Source organism: Podarcis vaucheri, assembly GCF_965113315.1.
Source record: "Podarcis vaucheri genome assembly, chromosome: 2".
NCBI lineage: Eukaryota > Metazoa > Chordata > Lepidosauria > Squamata > Lacertidae > Podarcis > Podarcis vaucheri.
The window spans coordinates 25,601,550-25,622,540 of record NC_138760.1 but is presented as its reverse complement, the minus strand read 5'-3'; the positions used below and the strand labels follow the sequence as shown (position 1 = coordinate 25,622,540).

Here is a 20,991-nt window from a genome sequence, read left to right as displayed (position 1 = left end):
AGAATGTGGACTTGGTACACCCTGACAACTGACTGACATGAGACTGTCACTCCATCACATACAAGCACAGTCAAATTTAAACCAAGACCCAATTACTTTAAATGCATTTTAGGGTTTTATTTCTTCCTTTAAAAAAACCTTAGAGAGAAGCAAAAGTGGGAGCCAGTTCTTTTGCAACTTTGAAGGTAAATTAGAAACATTTCAAAGCTACCACCTGGTAGAAAACATGCCACATACAAGGGTGCTTTCGTGTTTGCTTTTATTTATTTTTTTAAAAGGAGTATTTATGTTTTGTTTTCAACCCTTTGTTCTCATCACGGACAACTTTGCTACACAGAAATCACGCACACAAAGTAATGAAACCCCAAAACACAAAATATAATTCCTCACAAAGTCCACACTTTATTTTTTAAAAAAGTGATTATTTTGGGTTCATAAAAGGGTTAAAACTTAATATATATAATATGTGCAACTGTAAACAGAAGTATGGGACAAGGCGTCAAATGCGATTATACAGGCAGAGAACTTTAAAAAAGTTTTAGCTTCAAGACCGGGTTATAGTTTATATAAAAATTAAAAACTGTATAGTCTTTCTTCATCAGCTAAAATCTACAGGATTATCTTAAACTCTTAACCGTCATCCAAAAAAATCTTGACAATCTAATATATTCAGTCACTTTATCATTTTTTTAAAATCTCTCTCAAGCTTTTAAACCTTTGTAGCAATTTTTAAAATTTATTTTTTTTACATCTTTACAGCCTTCCAAATTAATGGAAATGACACACAAAACAAATCCGAAGAGACAAAAAAAATGCATACTGGCTTTAACTCAAACCTTTATTTTCAAACAATGTCCAGTGGTTTTGTTACTGATAAAAACTCCCCCCCCTTCTCTACACAAATGCCATCTTATATACAATCTTAATTACTACTTTTAATATTTGAAATTTCCCTACCCCAGCCCCCCCCCACTGTTTTAAACCGTCATAGCTTTGAACGGTTAGCAGAAGCAGCTTTTTCACTCAAGAACATGGTTCTCACCTTGCCAACAAGTTCAAAAAAAAAGATATTCTTACACACAAACCCTGATTTTACGTGCCCCACCTTGCCCCCGCTATGAAAGTCTTATTGCCACGTTCTCTCTCTGCCTTGTCTGTTGGATCAGGCGAGAGAATATGAGATGTGGCCTCGGTTAATCACTCAATGCCACTCTTCCAGGCATTTGGAGAGAGAGAGTGTGTGTTATAGTGTTTTTTTGGGGGGCGGGGGAGAGGGGAAATGGTGCAATTGTGCGTTAAAAGGCCTCAACTGTACAAAGTTAAGTCGAGAGAGCCTTATCAGTAAAGACCCTGCAACTCTCACCCCCTCCCCACAATACCAACTTAGGTTCAAGGGTACAGCTGTCTTGCAAAGTCATTTCAACAGCAAAGAGAACCTGTGTGTGGGTTTCTTTTTCCCCCGGGTTTTGTGTGTGTGTGTGTGTGTGTGTCTCCCCTGTATAATGCCCACATTTTGCCTTCTACTAATACAGAATCTCCCTACGTTGGGGGGGGGGGAGGAGATGGCGCTAGGCAGATGGCTCTCAAGATACTGGTTATAAATTGATTTCTTCTTTAAAAAGGAAAAGGAAAAATAGTCATCTATATACACACAGAGAAAGCATAAAAAACGGGCTCTGTACATGTTCCCCTTCCCACCCTACGTTTTGTCCATAAACACGTTCTCCCCTCTAGTTCGTTCCTGCCCAGTGGAGGGGAAACGGGGTGGCCTGTGGAGACCCACCCGGCAGTCGAGGAAAACCCGGCAGCCAGAGCATTCCTCCCCATGCTAGTTCAAATATATACACAATATATATAAATAGATAAATAATCCCAAACTCTGCAATGTGCCAACATCTCTCTCTCTCTCTCTCACGCACACAAGCACACACACAAACCTAAGACAGTCTTCAGAGCAGCAAGTTGATCATGGGAAACAATTGGGAACTGGGGGTCTCTAGGGCAACGGGTTTGGCCAACTCTTCCCCCAACCCCAAATATCACAGCTGGGCCCCCTTAGCCATCGGCTCTCTCGTCAAGCACTCCCCCCCCTTCCCTCATCGGCAAAATGGGTTGGGCTCTACGGGAGAGATGTGCTGAGATTGGCATCTGCCGGACCAGGAGATCTTGCGTTCTCCATCACGTTGGCACATTCAAAGCCTTGTGGGGTCCCCTGCCCCCTGTCTTGGTTGTTGGGGCGGGAAAGCCGACAGCGCTCGGTTCAGCAATTCAGTCCGGAAGGTTGTCGGGCGACTGGGTACGGTTTTTGGTTTGAGGGTTTTGTGGGGGGGGTTTTGGTGGGGGGGGGAAAAGAGGAACGACCCCAGATATAATAAAGAAAGTTTCCCACCTCCTCCTGGAAACGCATTCCCATGTCTGCCAGGGGAGCTGTGGCTCTCCGTACTTAGGGAAGAGGGCTCAAAAAGCAGAAGGGTGGCACAGCGAGGGGCTCACATTAGAAAACAGAAAATAGCAAAGTCTAACACTTTAAATGAGGTAGGTTCAAGTGCGAATGCTCCTCGCGCAGGGAGGGTGGGCAGGGCGGGGCAGAGGAAGGGCCTGTTTTCAGCTTCTGCAAGCCAACAGCTGCTTTCCACTGGGAAAAAAGTACTTTTTTCTCTCTCCAAAAAAAAAGAAGCACGTTATTTACACACACTTTCTCTCCCCCCCCCCTTTCAAATCTGACATCTAAATGTATACAAAATCCAGAGGGGGGGGCAGTGGGCTCTGGGAGGTGGATTGTCAAGCTAATGAGTCTCTTTGAAGCCTCTTGTTTACCTTGGTAGATTAGCAAGCAATAGATAGTAGACTTTTAAAAAAAGAAGAAGAAATCTCTCTCGCACACAAAATTTCCTTAAAGAAACACACACATACACGCAAGGGGGTGGGAGAGGGAATTACAAATTCTTCCCCGGGGAACCAATTGCCATGCTGCAGCCCTGCTTCCCCCAGCTCTGCTAGAAAGAATGCCCCCGTCTCCTCCCAGTATAGTATTTCTGAAGCCCGTTATTTACAGGTGCACGGGGGGCGGAAGAAGGCGCTCCCCATTTCGGCCTCGAAAGAATTTATTTTTATTTTTTTTAAAAAGCAAAAGAAAAACTAAAAGAAAACCCTGAGTTGCCAGTTTGTCAGTTCCCCGCCCCAGATGGGGCTGCTTAGTGGCTGTTCCTTTCTGCTGGGGAGAAGCAGGTCGCCTTGTCTGGAAGAGGAGGCCGCCGAGCCTGGCAGCCGAAAGCAGCCAGCTTGATGATAATACCATAGCCAAGACTGGTAAGCAGTGGCAGATACGCTGACGACACCCCTCTCTTGCCTTGGGCCCCAGCTGCCCCACCAGCATGTTGGTGGCTTCCAAACACGCCTCGTTTTGCCCCCCCCCCGGTGATTTCCCTGCGCCGCAGGAGGGTTAGGAGAGCAGGTACAGCAGCAGCACCTCTTCTCTGTGCAGAGCCTCTTGTGCCGAGCAGTCGGGGTCTCCCCCTTTGCTTTGTCCGAAGAGCCTCCTTGGGGTTTAGTTCATCCATTTCCTGCAGTTCCAGGCTCCACAATGGCACGGGATTTTGTGCTGATCGTCTTCAAAATCAAACTGGTAGTCGTAGGTCAGCTGAGGGAGAGGAGGACATTGGAAGAGAACCAAGGATTAATCCTTTAACGTAAAATATGTCACCGCCATCCATTTGGTTCATTCCCGCGATGGCCACGTTGGTTGCAGCAAGTGACTAGAGTTGAACAAAATCTCTACCCTGTTTTATCTTCTCATCAAGATGGCAGCAATAATGGGAGGAAGTGGAGTTTGGACTCTCTCCTTCCTTTTCATATGACTTCTATGCCTTAGTTAAGGTGGAACTTATTACTATTATTTTTAAAATTTATTTTCCGCCCTTCATCCCAGGGAATAAAATACAAGATAAAAACTAAATAAACCAAAACAAGAAGTGACTAATTAAACCAAAACAATACCCCCCTCCCGATACATTTAAAAGGCTGTAGGATATTGATCAGCCCAAGTTCTGGTTTGTTTTTGCCTGGCGCCTAAAAATATATAATGAAGGCACCAGGCAAACCTCCCTGGGGAGAGCATTCCACAAACGGGAAGCCACTACAGGAAAGGCCCTGTTCTCGTGTTGCCACTCTCCGGACCTCGTGGAGGTGGCAATGAAGGGCCTCAGATGATGAACAGAGAGTCTGGGATGGTTTATATGGAAAGAGGCGGTCCTTGAGGTATTGTGGTCCTTTATAGGTCAAAATCAGCATTTTGAAGTGGGTCCTGAAGCTAATGGGCAGCCAGTGTAATCAGTCCAGGATCAGTGCGATATGCTCAAACCGTCTCGTCCCAGTGAGCAATGTAGCCGCTGATTTTTGCACTGGCTGAAGCTTCCAAACAGTCTTCAGAGGCAGCCCTACGTGTAACTTAGGAAGCTGGGCTGGTGTATCTGTCCAGTATGATACTATTAAGACAGGCCGTGGCATTCCAGCAAATTGTCTTTCCATCCCCTGGTGATGCTTTTATAACTGGAGACACCACGGATTGAACCTTCTCTATGCAAAGCATGGGGCCTATCACTGAGATGTAATCCCTTGCTCAACATTAAAGAACAAAGGGGGGGGGTCTGCCCTACCCAATTGCTCAGGCTGCTTCTGTCAACCTAACGGGAACATTTCCAGCCACGAGCACTAGGATATCTCTGCATCCCTTCACCCAACCAGAAAAGTTGGGGAGATGTACTCTTCCACACAAAAAGCACCGTGTGAACGAGGTATGCAATTCTCATCTTACAGATACGGCACCAACACGAAGATCTGCCGGTATCCAGAGTTGAATAGAGGCTTGAATTCATAGCCTAACACACTATTCACCGGACTACACTAATTCCTCAGGCCTGTGCATGCTTGCTAGCCTACACAGCAGCAGGGTTTCGCCTTTTGTAGCTCACGATGCACACACTTGTCGAAGACAGTGAACCAGAGTCAGTCCGATGCTGGCACAGATTAGAAAACGCAAGGATGTGTCTACACAATATGTTTCTGTGGTGAGACCCACGGACTACTCTCTTAGCTTGTGAGCTAAGTGTCCCACGACCACCACAGCAGGGAGATGTAAAAGCTACATAAAGGTAAAGGGACCTCTGACCATTAGGTCCAGTCATGGCTGACTCTGGGGTTGTGGTGCTCATCTCGCTTTATTGGCTGAGGGAGCCGGCGTACAGCTGCCGGGTCATGTGGCCAGCATGACTAAGCCGCTTCTGGCGAACCAGAGCAGCGCACGGAAACGCCGTTTACCTTCCCGCCAGAGCGGTACCTATTTATCTACTTGCACTTTGATGTGCTTTCGAACTGCTAGGTTGGCAGGAGCAGGGACCGAGCAACGGGAGCTCACTCCGTTGTGGAGATTCAAACCACCGACCTTCTGATCGGCAAGTCCTAGGCTCTGTGGTTTAACCCACAGCGCCACCTGCGTCAGGCATGTAAAACGTAAAAGGAAGGCCATGCGGCACACACAGGCATTGAAGGAGAGGCCACCCAAACTGCTTGCCGGTTCTTGCCCCCCTCTTTTCAAGCTTAAGTAAGGTGTGCTGGTGTGCAAGGGCCATGCTTTCTATGCATTAACCCAGAAGGAGTTTAGGCAAGTTTCCCAGGTCTCCAAGGCTTGGTCTGAGGGCACATGGTGACATTCAGCAGTTTTGGGTCACTGCTTGGCTGGCAGATCCCTGGTAACGCCACGGCAAGTCCCATGATGGAAGCATCTAATAGCAAATGGACTTGAAGAACGCTCCAAGGACAAAAGCATGGGTGCAGCGTCGGGTTTCCCCACAGGTATTTTCTTCGCCTACACTGGGCCTTGCTCCCCCCACACCCCTTCCCCCAACCCACCACAATTCAATTCTCACCTCCTCTCCCTTAGGTATCCGGCGACTCGAGATGATTATGATCTTGTCCTCCTTGTCAAAAGTCACCACCTCAGCCACACAGTTGGGTGCGCAGGAGTGATTGATGTACCTGAGTGGGGGCGGCAGAAGAGGGGGAGATAGGCATTGTGCGCCTGGACCCTTAACCCCACAGCACCCTGTGCCATCACCACAGGATTAGGCCCTTTAGGAACCCAACTTCTCATCTGGAATTTGGGGGAGCTCAGCCGGCCAGGACGGCAACAGCACAATTCTATTCTTGATCTTTGAGAGAACTAAGTATTCAGTAGGTGAAAGGAGGGCTGGGAAGCTGTAGCCCTGGCTGAAAAACACCCTACAGCAGAGGTTCTCAACTTTTTTGAGTCCACGGCTCCCTTGATCAACTACATTCTTTCTGCAGCACCCCTGTGGGGCTCAGAAGCCCTTGTGTTAAGCCCTGCTGGCAGAACTGGCGGTCTCTTAACCCTTTTTCAAACACCCTCCCTTGTGGAGTGTTCCCTCAGCCTCCTCTCCTAGGGATTCCTCTGGTCAGCAGCTGCCGCCACCGCCCCTGGTCTCTGAGCTGCTTCCCCGCCCCCCGTCCCAAAGAGAGATGCCTCCTTACACTGCCCCACAAGCCAAGTTACAGGGAACCAGGCAGAGGGCATTCTCGGTAGTGGCACCCACCCTGCGGAACGCCCTCCCACCAGATGTCAAAGAGAAAAATAACTACCAAACTTTTAGAAGACATCTGAAGGCAGCCCTGTTTAAAGATAAAGGGACCCCTGAGCGTTAGGTCCAGTCGTGGCTGACTCTGGGGTTGCGGCGCTCATCTCGCTTTATTGGCCGAGGGAGCCAGCGTACAGCTTCCGGGTCATGTGGCCAGCATGACGAAGCCGATTCTGGCGAACCAGAGCAGCGCACGGAAACACCGTTTACCTTCCCGCTGGAGCGGTACCTATTTATCTACTTGCACTTTGACATGCTTTCGAACTGCTAGGTTGGCAGGAGCAGGGACCGAGAAACGGGAACTCACCCCATCGCAGGGATTCGAACCGCCGACCTTCTGATTGGCAAGCCCTAGGCTCTGTGGTTTAACCCACAGCACCACCCGCGTCCCTAGCCCTGTTTAGGGAAGCTTTTAATGTTTAATAGGTTATTGTATTTTAGTGTTTTGTTGGAAGCCTCCTAGAGTGGCTGGGAAAACCCAGCCAGATGGGCCGGGTATAAATAATTAATAATAATTAATAATAATAATAATAATAATGGCCAGTGACTTGTCTGCCCATTCCCAACAGCAAGGGCTGGTGGACTGGCTGGCTGGGCTCCCATGCCAGCTTGCTTGCTTACTCTCTGAGGCTGCCTCAGTTCCTGGCAACCAGCACCCCTTGGCCAGCCCCAGAGGCACCATTCGCCAGCGGAGCTTGTAGCCAGGGCTGCTGCAACAAACAGCCGTGTAAGCCTTTGGGAGGCAGAGATACGGGAGGACATCAGAGGAAGGAGGGGAGGAAAGAGGGGCAGAGGCCAGTGTTGCCAGCAGCACCCATGACCATCATTCAAGGCTCCTCTCCTATACTGTGGCGATTTGCATCCCCTCTTAGCCTGCCTGCTTTCTCCCATGTTCCCTAGCCAAGTTCCACAATTTTTCAGCTTTGGGCAAGACACTCTTCTTTCTTCCAAACTAGCTTATCGATCATCAGGTCCTGACAGATTGAGAACTCAAGGATAACAAGTTGCTGGTGTGCTGCTTCTTTAAGATCTGCTGAGGGAATAGTGTTCTGCTCAGCCCTGAGGGACTAAAGGATGCTATGGAGAAGGAGGTTGGCCCCAGAGACCTCCCCAGGACGGCAGAAAACAGAAAGCAGCGGAGTTGGGAAAGAGGCGTTTTGGAAGCTGCAGTTCTCCAGAATCATAAACCCCTTCCGTTTTCCTAAAATGCCCCTCAAATTGTGCCGGGAGCTATCCCACAGATTCATAGAATTGTAGAGGGGACCACAAGGGTCATCTAGTCCAATGCCCTGTAATGCAGGAATCCTTTTGCCACAACCCTGAGGTTAAGAGTCTCAAGCTCTTATCGACTGAGCTGTCCCACTCAAGAGTGGCTGGAGCTATTCCAGTGGAACTAGTGTAGTAATTTCTGTGCCATTGAAGTCCATGGGAAAGGGTGGGAGGAGGAAAAGAAAGGCTAAAAGAAGCTACAATAGAGCTGTCCTTCTGCCTTTCCCCCAGCCAGTAGAGTACAGTGGTGCCCCGCAAGACGAATGCCTCGCAAGACGAAAAACTCGCTAGAAGAAAGGGTTTTCCGTTTTTGCGTTGCTTCGCTAGACGAATTTCCCTATGGGCTTGCTTCACAAGACGAAAACATCTTGCACTTTTTTCTTAAAGCCGCTTGAAGAGGCGCAGTTGCGACAGACCGTGCTTCGCAAGACGAAAAACATCGCAAGACGAAAAGACTCGCGGAACGAATTCTTTTCGTCTTGCGAGGCACCACTGTATTGGAATACTTTGCCCACCCTCCCCTTTGAAATGATCTTGTTTTAAACAAAATCCAATTGATGTCTGCAACTATTTGGCCCCTCTAAATGTTGCTGAACCACAGCTGCCAGCACCCTCTATTGGATGAAGTCGATGGGAATTGGAGGGCCCAGGTTTCCCATCTGGGAAAAAGCCTCTGTTTAGTTGCCAATGAGTGTATTTTGCTTCAACAGCTAATAACTATGTGTGTTTATTCAGAAAACGCTATTGCAGTACGACTTAAATCACTGCCAATGAAAAATCAACCCACCCTGAACATCGAAGTCTGTGATGGGCTAACAAGAGCTTTGGCTTCGGATGCAATGAACTGCCATGGTATAGCTTCACTCACCTGGCAGGGCCACCTGTCAGTGTGGCATCAATGACGTGCTCATTGTTGATACGGAACATGTAGATCCCTCGGTTCTGGACAACAGGGGAAAAGGAGAGAGAGATTGATTATATTGTGTATTCAGAAACCAGTGCTTCATGCCTTTGCTCTCAGCTGGGTACAAGCTCTTAACCACTATACCACACTGGCAAGAACCCCAGCCACTGGCTAGAGGTCGGGATGTTTCCACCCGCATCTCTCTCCACCCAAGGCCTCGCTTCTTCCCCCACCTGCTCCTCGTAGATCTTCTCTCGCCGGTTGGCCACCTCGTTGCGGATGATGGTGCCAATGTACTCAATGACCATCGTGTGCTTCTCTAGATCCTTGGCAGCGTAGAGGCCGAGCCCTTGGATGCGGGAGCGGGCCAGGTAGACGTTGTTCTTCCATTCCGTCTTGAGGCGGCGGTACTGGGAGGACTTGGAGTGCACAAACTGCTTGCTGTACGGCGTGTTGGTTTCGCCCGTGAACGTGCTCTGGTAGGCCTTGGACATGCTGGTGCTGTTCAGAGTGTGGGGCCTTCGAAAGGCATGGGGCAGGGAAGGAGAAAAGAGGTCAACGTCAAACCCACTGCAAAGGAAGCAAGCAGTTGTCCAAAGTCTCAAATCCGAGGCCTTTCAAATTACCCCATCCGTTTTTAACTGGATGTCAGGAATCCTTTGCTGTCGCTCGAGGCTCAAGTGGCCTCAGTGGCCCGGAGTGCTTTCCATCAGCTTCGGCTGGCGGCCCAGCTACGCCCCTATCTGGACAGGGATACCCTAACTGCTGCTGCCTATGCTCTGGTAACCTCAAGGTTAGATTATTGCACTGCGTTATATGTAGGGCTGCCTCAGAAGACAGTTTGGAAACTTCAGCTGGTGCAAAATTCACCAGAGCAAGACGGTTTGAGCATATCGCACCGATCTTGGTCCGACTGCACTGGCTACCAGTGAGTTTCCGGGCCCAATTCAAAGTGCTGCTTTTGACCTATAAAGCCTTAAATGGCTCAGGACCGCAATACCTCAAAGTCCGCCTCTTTCCATATGAACCTACGCCGACCATGAGATCATCTTCTGAGGCCCTCCTTCGTGTGCCTCCCTCCTTTAGAGGTCCAGAGAGCGGCAACACAAGGACAGGCCTTCTCTGCAGTGTCCTCCCCCCCCCCCGTGGAATGCTCTCCCCAGGAAAGTTCGCCTGGTGCCTGCATTATACACCTTTAGGTGCCAGTCGAAAACGTTCCTTTTTAACCAGGTTGATCCGATTGACATCCTATGCCCTTTTAAAATGTGGTTTTATTGTGGGAGAAGAAGAAGAAGAGGAGTTTGGATTTGATATCCCGCCTTTCACTCCCTTTAAGGAGTCTCAAAGCGGCTAACATTCTCCTTTCCCTTCCTTCCCCACAACAAACACTCTGTGAGGTGAGTGGGGCTGAGAGACTTCAGAGAAGTGTGACCGGCCCAAGGTCACCCAGCAGCTGAATGTGGAGGAGCGGGGAATCGAACCCGGTTCCCCAGATTAAAAGACTACCGCTCTTAACCACTACACCACACTGGCTCTGGGGTGTTGTTGGGTTGTTGCTTTTCTTTTGATTCTGTATTTTACATTTTGATTTTATTCTGTGAAACGCCCTAGGGCCTCTGGGTATAGGTTGGTATATAAATTCAATAAATAAGAAATTCATTTAGCTTTGTGCTGCTGTCTCAAGAGAGGCCTGTGTTGTCCACCCAGCAAGTGATGCCTGGGGTCCGTTAGGCTCACCGTTTGTAGTGCGTGAGGATTTTGGGCTCCGACCGGGCGCAGCCAGTGGGGTTGATCATGAGTGGAAGCTCCATGAGTGGGTGGCGCCCATAGCGGAACATGTAGTTCTGGCAGCTCTCAACACCAGGCAGCTGGGAAGAAAAGGGACCCATTTCTCATATCCTCATGTTACAGGCAAAGGCACACCTTCACCACGCGGTGCTGACACAGCCCAGTCCACCCCGCCCCGAAAGAAAAACCAAATCCAGACACATTTAAGGGGAAACGAAATTTTAAAAAATTCCCTCCAGTAGCACCTTAGAGACCAACTAAGTTTGTTACTGGTATGAGCTTTCCTGTGCATGCACGCTTCTTCAGATACACTGAAACAGAAGTCACCAGACCCTTATATATAGCGAGAGGGTGGGGAGGGGTATTACTCAGAAGGGTGGTGGGAATAGTTGGCCTCTAAGGTGCTACTGGAAGGAATTTTTTTTGTTTTGTTTCGACTACGGCAGACCAACACGGCTACTTACCTGTAACTAGAACATTTAAGGGGTTCCTAGTGCAAATCTATTCAAATGCATTAAAAAATTCAACCAGATATATATTTAGGTGCCAGAGAGCGCTCTGTTCCAGTAACAAGAAGCCGAAAGCACCAGCCTGAAGATGACGAGTGAGACCTCGTCGAAACGTCGCACAGACACCCCGACTCTTACACGGGAAGACACCTGAAGACACCAAAACCTGCATTCCTGTACCCGTGAAAATCTACGAAAGCAAATATATATATATATATATATATGGAGACTACAGCAGTGTTTCCCAAATTTGGGTCTCTGGCTGTTTTCGGACTACAATTCCCATCATCCCTGACAGTTGGTCTTGCTAGGTAGGGATGATGGGAGTCGTAGTCCAAAAGCAGCTTGAGACCCAAGTTTGGGAAACGCTGCTGTACAGCAAGGTCGGCACAACTAATACCAGAGCTGATCGCAGCTTTAGGCTCAAGAGGTGCTGACCAGCAGTTCTGTGGACAGATGTGTAACTTGGCTTAAACCTCCCCCACCCCCCTGGAACCCAACTCATGGGAAGCCCCTTCCCCACCCTACTACTACTACTGCCGCCACCACCAAAACACCAGGGTTCCGGTTCCTCGTGTTTGATACATACAGACTCCGCGATTCGCAGCACAGCATGCACCGTCAAGCCAAAGAGCTCTTCTCCCTTGAGATATTCGGGGAAGAGCCTCAGCATGTCCGCTTCCTTGCGCATCAAGGCCACCGGTTCGATGATTCGGTTCCATACCGCTGTAACCAAAGAAGAGCAAAGAAGGATAATTTTAAAAACCTGCCAGAGAAGATGGGCAACCTATCTGGTTTGCGGGCAACCCGGGCTGCAAACTTATCAAAACGTCTTGCCTTCCTGCAGTCATCTAACCCTGCGACTTCCAAGTGACTTCAAGAAACTATGCAAAATGCAAAATACATGGCAACATCTGGTAACTGATCCTTGTTTGCCGGCGGCCTAAGTTCCTGGGCACTTGGCTAACAGTGGGCCTGCCGCAAGGTTTCTCTGTATTTTCCTCCACCAGCTCAACACCACTTTATGCTGCCCTGGTCTTCTGTTGTAAGATCTTCTGTTGTAACGTAAGATAGACAAAAAGCCAATCTGGTCCAACATCCCGCTCTCACAGCAGCCAACCCAAAGGCTGTTGAGAAAGCCTACAAGCAGGAACAGAGTACAACAGCTCCACCTTCCATTCCTAGAAACTCATATGCCCATGGGAAGCTTCCTTACACTGTGTCAGATCCTTGCTCCATCTAGCTGAGCACCGTCTACCCTGAATTGCAGTGACTCTCCAGGGTTTCAGGCAGGATCCGTTCCCCAGTCCTTCCTGGAGGTGCCAGTGAAGGAAGCCTGAACCTTTAAGCTTGTGCTCCGATACACGGCTCCATTGAATATTAAAAATGAATCATCTTTTAATATGCCATTTTTAAAAAGTGGGCACGCTTATGTAGTGTATTCCAGTAGTAGTAGTAATAGTAATAGTAGTAGTAGTAGTAATAATAATAATAATAATAATAATAATACTTCTTTTATGAAATCAGAGATTGGCTGGGCATTGATGAGTGGGCATCGGGAGAAGGGTGGTTGGACACTGATGGAAGAAGGAATCATTGATCTGGGGGAGAACCTCTCTGGCTCCACTGGCTCCCAGGACCAGAAGAGGACTGAAGAGGGAGGAGCAGAAACAGGTTACACACAGGCAAAGTCTCTGCCTGCTTGTGCACAGCTCAAGTGGGGAAGATACATAAGCTGAGGTCCAGGGTGGGGTCTCTCTGTTGTGGCAGCTGCCTCATTGGATGCACACTTAGGATACCTGAGAGACGCAGGGCTGATGGACATGCCTTTTCCTAACTTGGTGCTTTTGACAATAAAGATCTCATGCCTGACAGCGCTGTGACAGTAAGTTACAGTGATGCAGGTCAGTGGCATTTGGGGTGAGGAGGGGCAATTCCCACCTCACTATATTTCAGGCTGTGTGAGTCTACAGCTGCGTAACACCTCCTTCTCTGGCCAACGTGAAGGTTCTACCTGTAAAATGCTGGTATTATAAAAGTCTGTTGTGTTTTAGGTTTGACTGCCTGATTTTGGAGTTTGGGTGAAAAATATTTAAGACACAGCCTGTGTGTCACGTGCTATGGATTTATGAGATACAGGATGCAGATGTGGGGGAGAAAAAGCTTATTTCTAAACATACTTTTTCACCTTGAATTTAACAAGAGAGAGAGGTCATTTGGACCTCGCTGGATCCTGCGTGTCCTCAAAAATAAAAATTTGGAGATTGCAGTTTTTGCAGATGAAGTATGCTGCTCCGCTTCCTTCTGCCCACTATTCTACCTGTAGTTATTTGCACAATGAACTGCTCTCTAGTTTCTAAACCCTGAAGCAAAGCAGGAACCCTGCTTGACAAAGCAGGAAAGATGCATGGCAAGGAGGCTGGCTGGCGGACGCAAAGCCAACACCGTTTGCGCAAAGCATTTCTGGGCAGAGGAACCGCATCTCCGGTGCACCAGAAGCTCACTTCAGCCCGGCATCCAGAATTCTAGCTATCTTTCCGGAGAAACGGACCTGGCGGTTGCTCTCGACAGCGAGAGGACTGAGCGGACCCCTACCCTGCGGCGAGGAGTCTGTGAAGACCAAGTCCTCCAAGCCCTGCTCCATGACTTGCACCACAAACTCCGGCCGGCCGTTGTTCTCGCAGATGGTGCAGCGGTAGCAGCAGCGCCGGTTGTTGGTGCGCAGGCTCCAGTAGATGCGGGTGGCCTCGTAGCCCACCGGGTAGAGCGCCGTGACGCTGTGGAAGTCGGCCATCTGGTGAGGCAGCAGCTGCCCGATGGCGTGGAAGACGAGGCCCCCCACCCGGAACATGTGGAGGCGCTCGCCTCGCTGGATGATGCTGGCGATCTGCTTGACCTCGTCGCGCTCGATGTAGACGCGCCGGAAGACGGTGAAGGTGCTCAGCTCCTGGTCACAGGGGCCTTTGAGTTTGTGCATGGGGCAGAGCATGGTCTTGTCCTTGAAGAACATGCACTTGGCCCGGATGGCGCAGGCGAAGTGGTAGACGTTGGGGCAGCGGATGCGGTTGCAGCTGTTGGTGGCGCCCGTCTTCTGGCAGAGGGTGCACTTGGTTAGCAGGCCCCGGTGCAGCGCCACCTCCACGTTGATGAGTGCCCCGCCCTGGGTCTCGTACACCTCCGTGGACCACAGGGCGCAGTTGAGGTGCACCCAGAGGTCCAGGTCCAGGTTGAGCAGGCGCGCCGGCCCATCGGTGGCGCCGTCGCCCTCCTCGTGGCAGAAGCAGCACTTCCGCAAGTCCCGGGGCACTTTGTCGGGGCGCAGGGTGGCGGCCAGGCGCTCGACGAAGTCCGCGATCTCCCGGTCCCCGTCCCGCTTGGCGCCGCCCTTCTGGATGGTGATGAGGAAGCGCAGCCGTTTCCAGCGCACCCCCTTCCACTTCTTCAGGCGCGGCTTGTTCTCCTCGCCGTCTTCCAGGGACCGCGAGCGGGGCTTGGCTTTGGGCGGGGACTGGGGGGCTTCCTCCTTGGGGGAGGAGGGCAGGGGCGGCGGAGGGGACGGAGCGGGCAAGGGCGGCGCTTCGGGCTCGGGGACCGGCTCGGGGACCCTGGGGGGGCTGGGCGGGGAGGGCGCGAACGGGGAGAGGGGCGGAGAGGGTTCCTCGGGAAGGGTCAGCAGCTGCCGCACATCCAGGTTGGCAACGTTGTTGATGTAGCAGTGCTGGGCGGCCTTTTCCGGGGTGGGACTCTCCTGGAAGAGAGAAAGGAAAAAGCATTTTGAGAGGCGGTGGTCTCAGGCTGCAAACCAGTAGGCCTGTGTCGTGCCAAATGCAAGGTGGTTCTTTTAAAATGAGATTCAGAAGTACAGCCGTACCTTGGAAGTCGAACTGACTTCCAAAGTGTTCAAAAACCAAAGCGCAGCTTCCGATTGGCTGCAGGAAGCTCCCACAGCCAATCGGAAGCTGCGGAAGCCCCATCGGACGTTCAGCTTCCAAAAGAACGTTCAAAAACCAGAACACTCACTTCTGGGTTTCGATCGTTCGGGAGCCAAAGCATTCGAGAATTAGGCTGTTCGAAAACCAAGGTACGACGGTAATACAAAACACAAGTGAGAAGATTAAAGATTTTATTCTAAGCAGCAAGCAATATATACACACCAAGCAAGCGCTTCAATCTGCCATTTGGAAGCCCTCGAGAAGCGGCGAAGTGACTCCCCCAGGTAGCCTCAGTTTGCACGGCCCACAAGCCTCTCTCTAAAACTCTGCCCACAACCATCCGATTTATAGATAGCTAGCCTGTGTGGCTTGCCCGACTGGCTGAAAAGGTAAAGGTAAAGGTACCCCTTACCATTAGGTCCAGTTGCGGATGACTCTGGGGTTGTGCGCTCATCTCCCTTTATGGCCGAGGGAGCCGGCGTACAGCTTCCGGGTCATGTGGCCAGCATGACTAAGCCGCTTCTGGTGAACCAGAGCAGCGCATGGAAACACCATTTAACACCTGAGCGGTACCTATTTATCTACTTGCACTTTGACGTGCTTCTGAACTGCTAGGTGGGCAGGAGCAGGGACCGAGCAACCGGAGCTCACCCCGTTGCGGGGATTCGAACCGCTGACCTTCCGATCGGCAAGCCCTAGGCTCTGTGGTTTAACCCACAGCGCCACCCGCTTCCCAATGCCTCACTTTCTCAAAACAATGCCCAACATCAAAGAAGGTAACCTGCACTTCCTCCCAACTGATTAGGACATTCATGCCATTAAAGAACTTAACGAGAGGCAGGGAGGGGGAAGGAACAGAGGCAGGAAGAGCAACCATGTCAGATCACTAACTCCTCAAAATACAATTTATCTTCTGGATAGATTGCCCATACAGCTTGGCACTAGAGACACAGCCACAGCTGCACGCTTTGCAGATGCCATACAGGTGCTGCTCCTCCATTATTACACCTGTGCCAGTTTGCCAACAGCTGATCAACAGTGCACCCGTTGCTTCCTTCTTTTCTACAGAGCTGGGGGAAGGGATCAGCCACAGGCGGCTCATTAGGGAAAATCAAATGCAGCTCGGGGAGGGAGGGGTGTACACTCCCAGGGGAGTAGTGTTAGAACTTATATCAGGCGCATCACTGCAATTATGGATTGCTAGAAGAAACTGGGTGTTTTGAAAGGCAAGTTGATTTGGATCAGCATTGTTCTCATTCCACAAGTCATTCTTACAGCCCTTAAGTCCTAGTGTTTGAGATGGGGGGAAATATGTGCGTACAGTGGTACATTGGGTTACAGACGCTTCAGGTTAGACTCCACTAACCCAGAAATAGTACCTTGGGTTAAGAACTTTGCTTCAGGATGAGAACAGAAATCGCGTGACGGCGGTGCGGCATGCCCCATTAGCTAAAGTGGTGCTTCAGGTTAAGAACGGAACGAATTAAGTACGTAACCAGAGGTACCACTGTATTCTGAAGTACAGCGGTACCTCGGGTTAAGAACTTAATTCATTCTGGAGGTCCGTTCTTAACCTGAAACTGTTCTTAACCTGAAGCACTACTTTAGCTAATGGGGCTTCCTGCTGCTGCCTCGCCGCCAGAGCACAATTTCTGTTCTCATCCTGAAGCAAAGTTCTTAACCCGAGGTACTATTTCTGGGTTAGCGGAGTCTGTAACCTGAAGCGTCTGTAACCCGAGGTACCACTGTAGTCCTCTTCTCCCGCTCCACCCCCAATTTCTTTCTCTTCTACTTTCCAAGACACCTATGGGGTACTGGGGCAGGTAGGAATCTAGGGCCCAGTTACTACACCTTCCCAAAGCAAAGGAAGATTGAAAAGAGAGAGAGAGAGAGAGGTGGTATTGGCAAAATGCAGAATGAGACAGAATTTAAAAGGAGGGAGGGGAAGATGAAGAGAAATGACACTGGAAGGGGCGTTGTGCCAAGACCTCCAGCTAACCCCCCTGAGCAAGAACGGGGTTATTGGGTTGTTTCTGTTCTGGTAATGTATTTTGTGTTTTCATATTGTGGTTTTATGCTATGAACCGCCCTGAGACCTGCAGGTATAGGGCGGTATACAAATTTAATTCATCATCATCATCACCCAGTGGTCAAACCTGCCAAGTGGATAGGGAGAAAAGCATTCTGGGAAAGCTCCCACCCCCCCCGACCCTTTCCCACCTGTTTGAGCAGCGTCAAGATGTCCAGCTCGTTCTTGAGACTGTAGCCAGGCAGCATTGCATCAAACTGCTTCAGCCATTCTGGCCCTCCTTCGGGGCCCTTGGGAGCCGCTGGCTTCTCTTTGCCTAAGGGGAAAGGGGGGGGGACCTTTTAAACAAGTACGTACAGCCAGGGGCACAGAAACCTCGAGTGCACATATGCGTCCACGATCTCCTGAAGTTCGGCTACTTACCCTGCGCATCAGCATCGACTTTTCTGGGCTCGCTGGCAGCAGCCCGCATGGGGCTGTCCGGAAACAGCACTTCGTAAGAACTGGGGATCTTCATGCTCAACAGCTCTGCCACTGCCACCATGACACCGTTCAGGTTCTGGGGGAACATGGGAAGAGTCAGGAAGGAGCGGCGGGCAGCCGAGTCGCCCGAAACCTTTGCGGGGTAAGCTCACCTACTCACAAGCCTCATTTTGCACAACCACCGCTGCACACCATTGCTTCAGCATCCCAGACAGTAGACTGAGAAAGATTCAGTCAAGCCTTCCCTTAAGCGTCAATCCCAAAGTCAATCCCCGGCATCTCTGGTTAGGACTGTGAGCATCTGCAGTTTGAGAGCCACTGCCAGCCCTCCAGCTGTTTTTGGACTACAACTCTTATCATCCCCAGGTACCGGGACCAGTAGTCAGGGATGATGGGAGTTGTAGTCCAAAAACAGCTTGAGGGCCAAGTTTTGGAAACACTGGTGTAGACAATGCTGAGCTAGACAGACCAATGGTTTGTCACAATGCAGTTTATCATATTCCTATGTTTTGCTTCTGACTGTAAGTCTCACGCTGCTAGTGTATCACTTGATTTCTCCTCAGCAACTCACAGCTGAAAACCTGAATTGTGTATCAGCGTACTGTGTGAGGGGGAAGGGGATGCAAGAAGGAAAGTTGCAGATCTCTTGCATGCGATCTGGTGGGGACTTCTGGCGCAAACACATGTGCTGCAGTCTCCACGTAATGTGTGCAAATTCAATGCCAGTCTTGAAAACTGGGGAGAAATTTACTGCTTGGCACTGACTGTGGGAAACCAAGCAACATGGTTTATCCCAGCTCTGCCTTTGCGTCCAAACAACTTATCCAGTGGCTCTCCAGAAATTTATTTTTTATTTAGCAATATTTGCTGCTTAATTAAAAGAACCTCCAAGCCATTCACATTAAATATTCATTTTTAAAGCAGCAGCACAAGACATTCAGCACATAAAAAACCCTTGAATTATCAACGTATTGATAAAAATCAGCAGTACACCTAATAAAATTTAAAGTCTGGCTAGGTTTGCCTGCGCATGAAAATTTCAAGTCTCTGCTTCCGATCCAGACATTAGCCCTGCCCTATGCGAAACAAGACGTCGTAAAAGGCACCACCACGCCAGAATATTTATCGCCCCGGAAACAATTGTGAAGCTCCGTCCTTGGGTCGGGGGCTTTTCTGTGGTGGCTCCCTACCTTGGCGGCAGCTGCAGAGACAGTGAGCATGACAGAGACCTCGCTGCCCTTGGCTTTCTCCCAGGACGTGCCTGGAGTCCCCTTTCCCGCTTGCTCCAAGGTCCCGTAAGGCTTGGCATCTGGGAAAGCTGAGAAGCGGGAGGCAAGGGGGAGACAATGGCAAGAGTCAAACACACACAAACGCATAATTAGCACTTTGTGTCACCTTAGAAGAGGACGGGGGTGGCGCTCTGGGTTAAACCACAGAGCCTAGGACTTGCCAATCAGAAGGTCGGCGGTGCAAATCCCCGCGACAGGGTGAGCTCCCGTTGCTCGGTCCCTGCTCCTGCCCCCTAGCAGTTCAAAAGCACGTCAAAGTGCAAGTAGATAAATAGGTACCACTCCGGCGGGAAGGTAAACGGCATTTCTGTGCGCTGCTCTGGTTCTCCCGAAGCAGCTTAGTCATGCTAGCCACATGACCCGCAAGCTGTACGCCGGCTCCTTTGGCCAATAAAGCGAGATGAGTGCCGCAACCCCAGAGTCGGTCACGATTGGACCTAATGGTCAGGGGTCCCTTTATCACCTTAGAAAGCACAGAGCTACCCAGCACTCGAAGCACACCCCGTTTGCCTCTTAGAATCAAGATGTCTGTTGCCAACAGTACCCGAGAAGAATTACTTCTGCTGTTGGAGAGCCTAGAATCATAGAAGGGACCTCAGAGGTCAAGTGGTCCAACCCCTAAAAAGCAGGGGTGGGGAATCTCGGGCCCGAGGGCAGAACACATTTTTCTGGGACTCGTCTCCATCCTCTTTTCCCTGGCTGCAGGGTGCCCTTGCAGTGGGACAGTGTTCCTTATTTCCCTGCCTGGACTTCGGTCTGTTGTACAAAGTTACACAGGTTGCTTTGCCCAACTTCTGCATCCGGCCCCCGGAAGGCTGCCCAAGAAGGAATGTGGCTCTCCGGTTCCTTCTCCCTGACCTAAAGTTATGGGCACCTTCTCCCTTGGACAACAGCAGCAGTTTATTTTTATTTTAAAAAAAACAAAAACATTTATTCAAGTTACAATACAGCTTTGTCCACTGCCGTAATACCACAGAATTATCACTCCAGTCCTCCATCCCACATCACTGTCATGTTGCCTCGCTGAATATCCTCAGTAGGAGCCCAACTACCGATCGGGTTTACTAGGCATTTTCAGTCAATATCTCCTCTCCACAGACATCTCTGTGATGTTGTTGGCATTGAAATATCCTGTCCGTCTTCAATAAAAGTGAAGAAAAGGAGGCCAAATCATGTCAAAGGTATCTTTTTTGGAGATGCCTTTGATTAGTCGCCCAATGGTATGTGATAAAGCAAAGCTCCAGATTATTATTAACCCAAGCCTCTATTGGCATATTAGAGGTTTCCTTCCATCGCTGGGCAATAACTAGTCGGTCTGCTGTGAATAGGAAGGAAATTAATTCTTTAGATTTAAGGGTAGAATTCGGGGTCAAATCTAGTGATGATAAGGCAAGTGCCGAATCTGGGGGGGATAGTTTAGTGGTTTCGCAGTGTGGTCCATGCCTTTGGGGATAAAGTTCTTCATCTGACCTCCAAAGACAGCGGCAGAGTTTAGATGCTGTGGTAGCCCATTCCCTTAAGCATCTTCTCTGTCCCCCACAAACCTGGGATGCTGGCCTTTGGGATGATGGGGATGACTGGAGAGAGGGGTCTCTCTTCCACTTCCGGCTTGGCTCCAGACAGCAGGGGAAAGCGTGGCACCTCTTCGCTCAGGACACTCTCGGGGGATGAGGCTGGGACGATGCTGTCAGGGGAGTCGCTCTCCTCGTCGCTCTCCATCCTGGAAGGAAATTGGGCGGGACCTCAGAACGGTGCTGCCACCGTTGCCATGGCTTCTGACAGAGGTGGGACTGCGGTAACCCAGCCTGAACCACACCCTAGGTCAGGGGTGGGGTGGGGGACCCGTGGCCCTCCAAATGCCACCGGACTACAACTCCCATCATCCCTGACCATCTCCAGGGCCACAGGTTCCCCAGCCATCCTCATGATTCCAGGAAGATGAGATGCACGGGTAAAGATCAGGGTTTCCCAAACTTGGGTCTTCAGCTGTTTTGGGACTACAATTCCCATCATCCCTGACCACTGAGTCCTAGGGATGATGTGAGATTATAGATTAAGAATATAGTGGTACCTCGAGTTACAAACGCCTCAGGTTACAAACTCCGCTAACTGGAAAAGTTAACTCGAGTTGAGAACTT

General features: G+C 50.1%; 1 protein-coding gene across 15 annotated transcripts in view; it reads right to left on the bottom strand.

Annotated features, from left to right (window-relative positions):
* Positions 1–242: 242 nt before the first annotated feature.
* The window catches only part of KMT2D (lysine methyltransferase 2D), a 126,054-nt gene continuing 105,305 nt past the window's right edge, over positions 243–20,991 (bottom strand). For all 15 annotated transcript variants that reach the window (XM_082212290.1, XM_082212298.1, XM_082212300.1 and 12 more), the window contains 11 exons: positions 20,398–20,573; positions 18,755–18,882; positions 17,505–17,640; positions 17,273–17,397; positions 13,716–14,868; positions 11,710–11,846; positions 10,561–10,691; positions 9,057–9,342; positions 8,788–8,861; positions 5,925–6,033; positions 243–3,640 (listed from right to left, as the gene is read on the bottom strand). In XM_082212290.1, the coding sequence (XP_082068416.1) occupies positions 3,548–3,640; positions 5,925–6,033; positions 8,788–8,861; positions 9,057–9,342; positions 10,561–10,691; positions 11,710–11,846; positions 13,716–14,868; positions 17,273–17,397; positions 17,505–17,640; positions 18,755–18,882; positions 20,398–20,573 (2,548 nt within the window). In that variant the 3' untranslated portion in view covers positions 243–3,547. The remainder of the gene's footprint in view (positions 3,641–5,924; positions 6,034–8,787; positions 8,862–9,056; positions 9,343–10,560; positions 10,692–11,709; positions 11,847–13,715; positions 14,869–17,272; positions 17,398–17,504; positions 17,641–18,754; positions 18,883–20,397; positions 20,574–20,991) is intronic.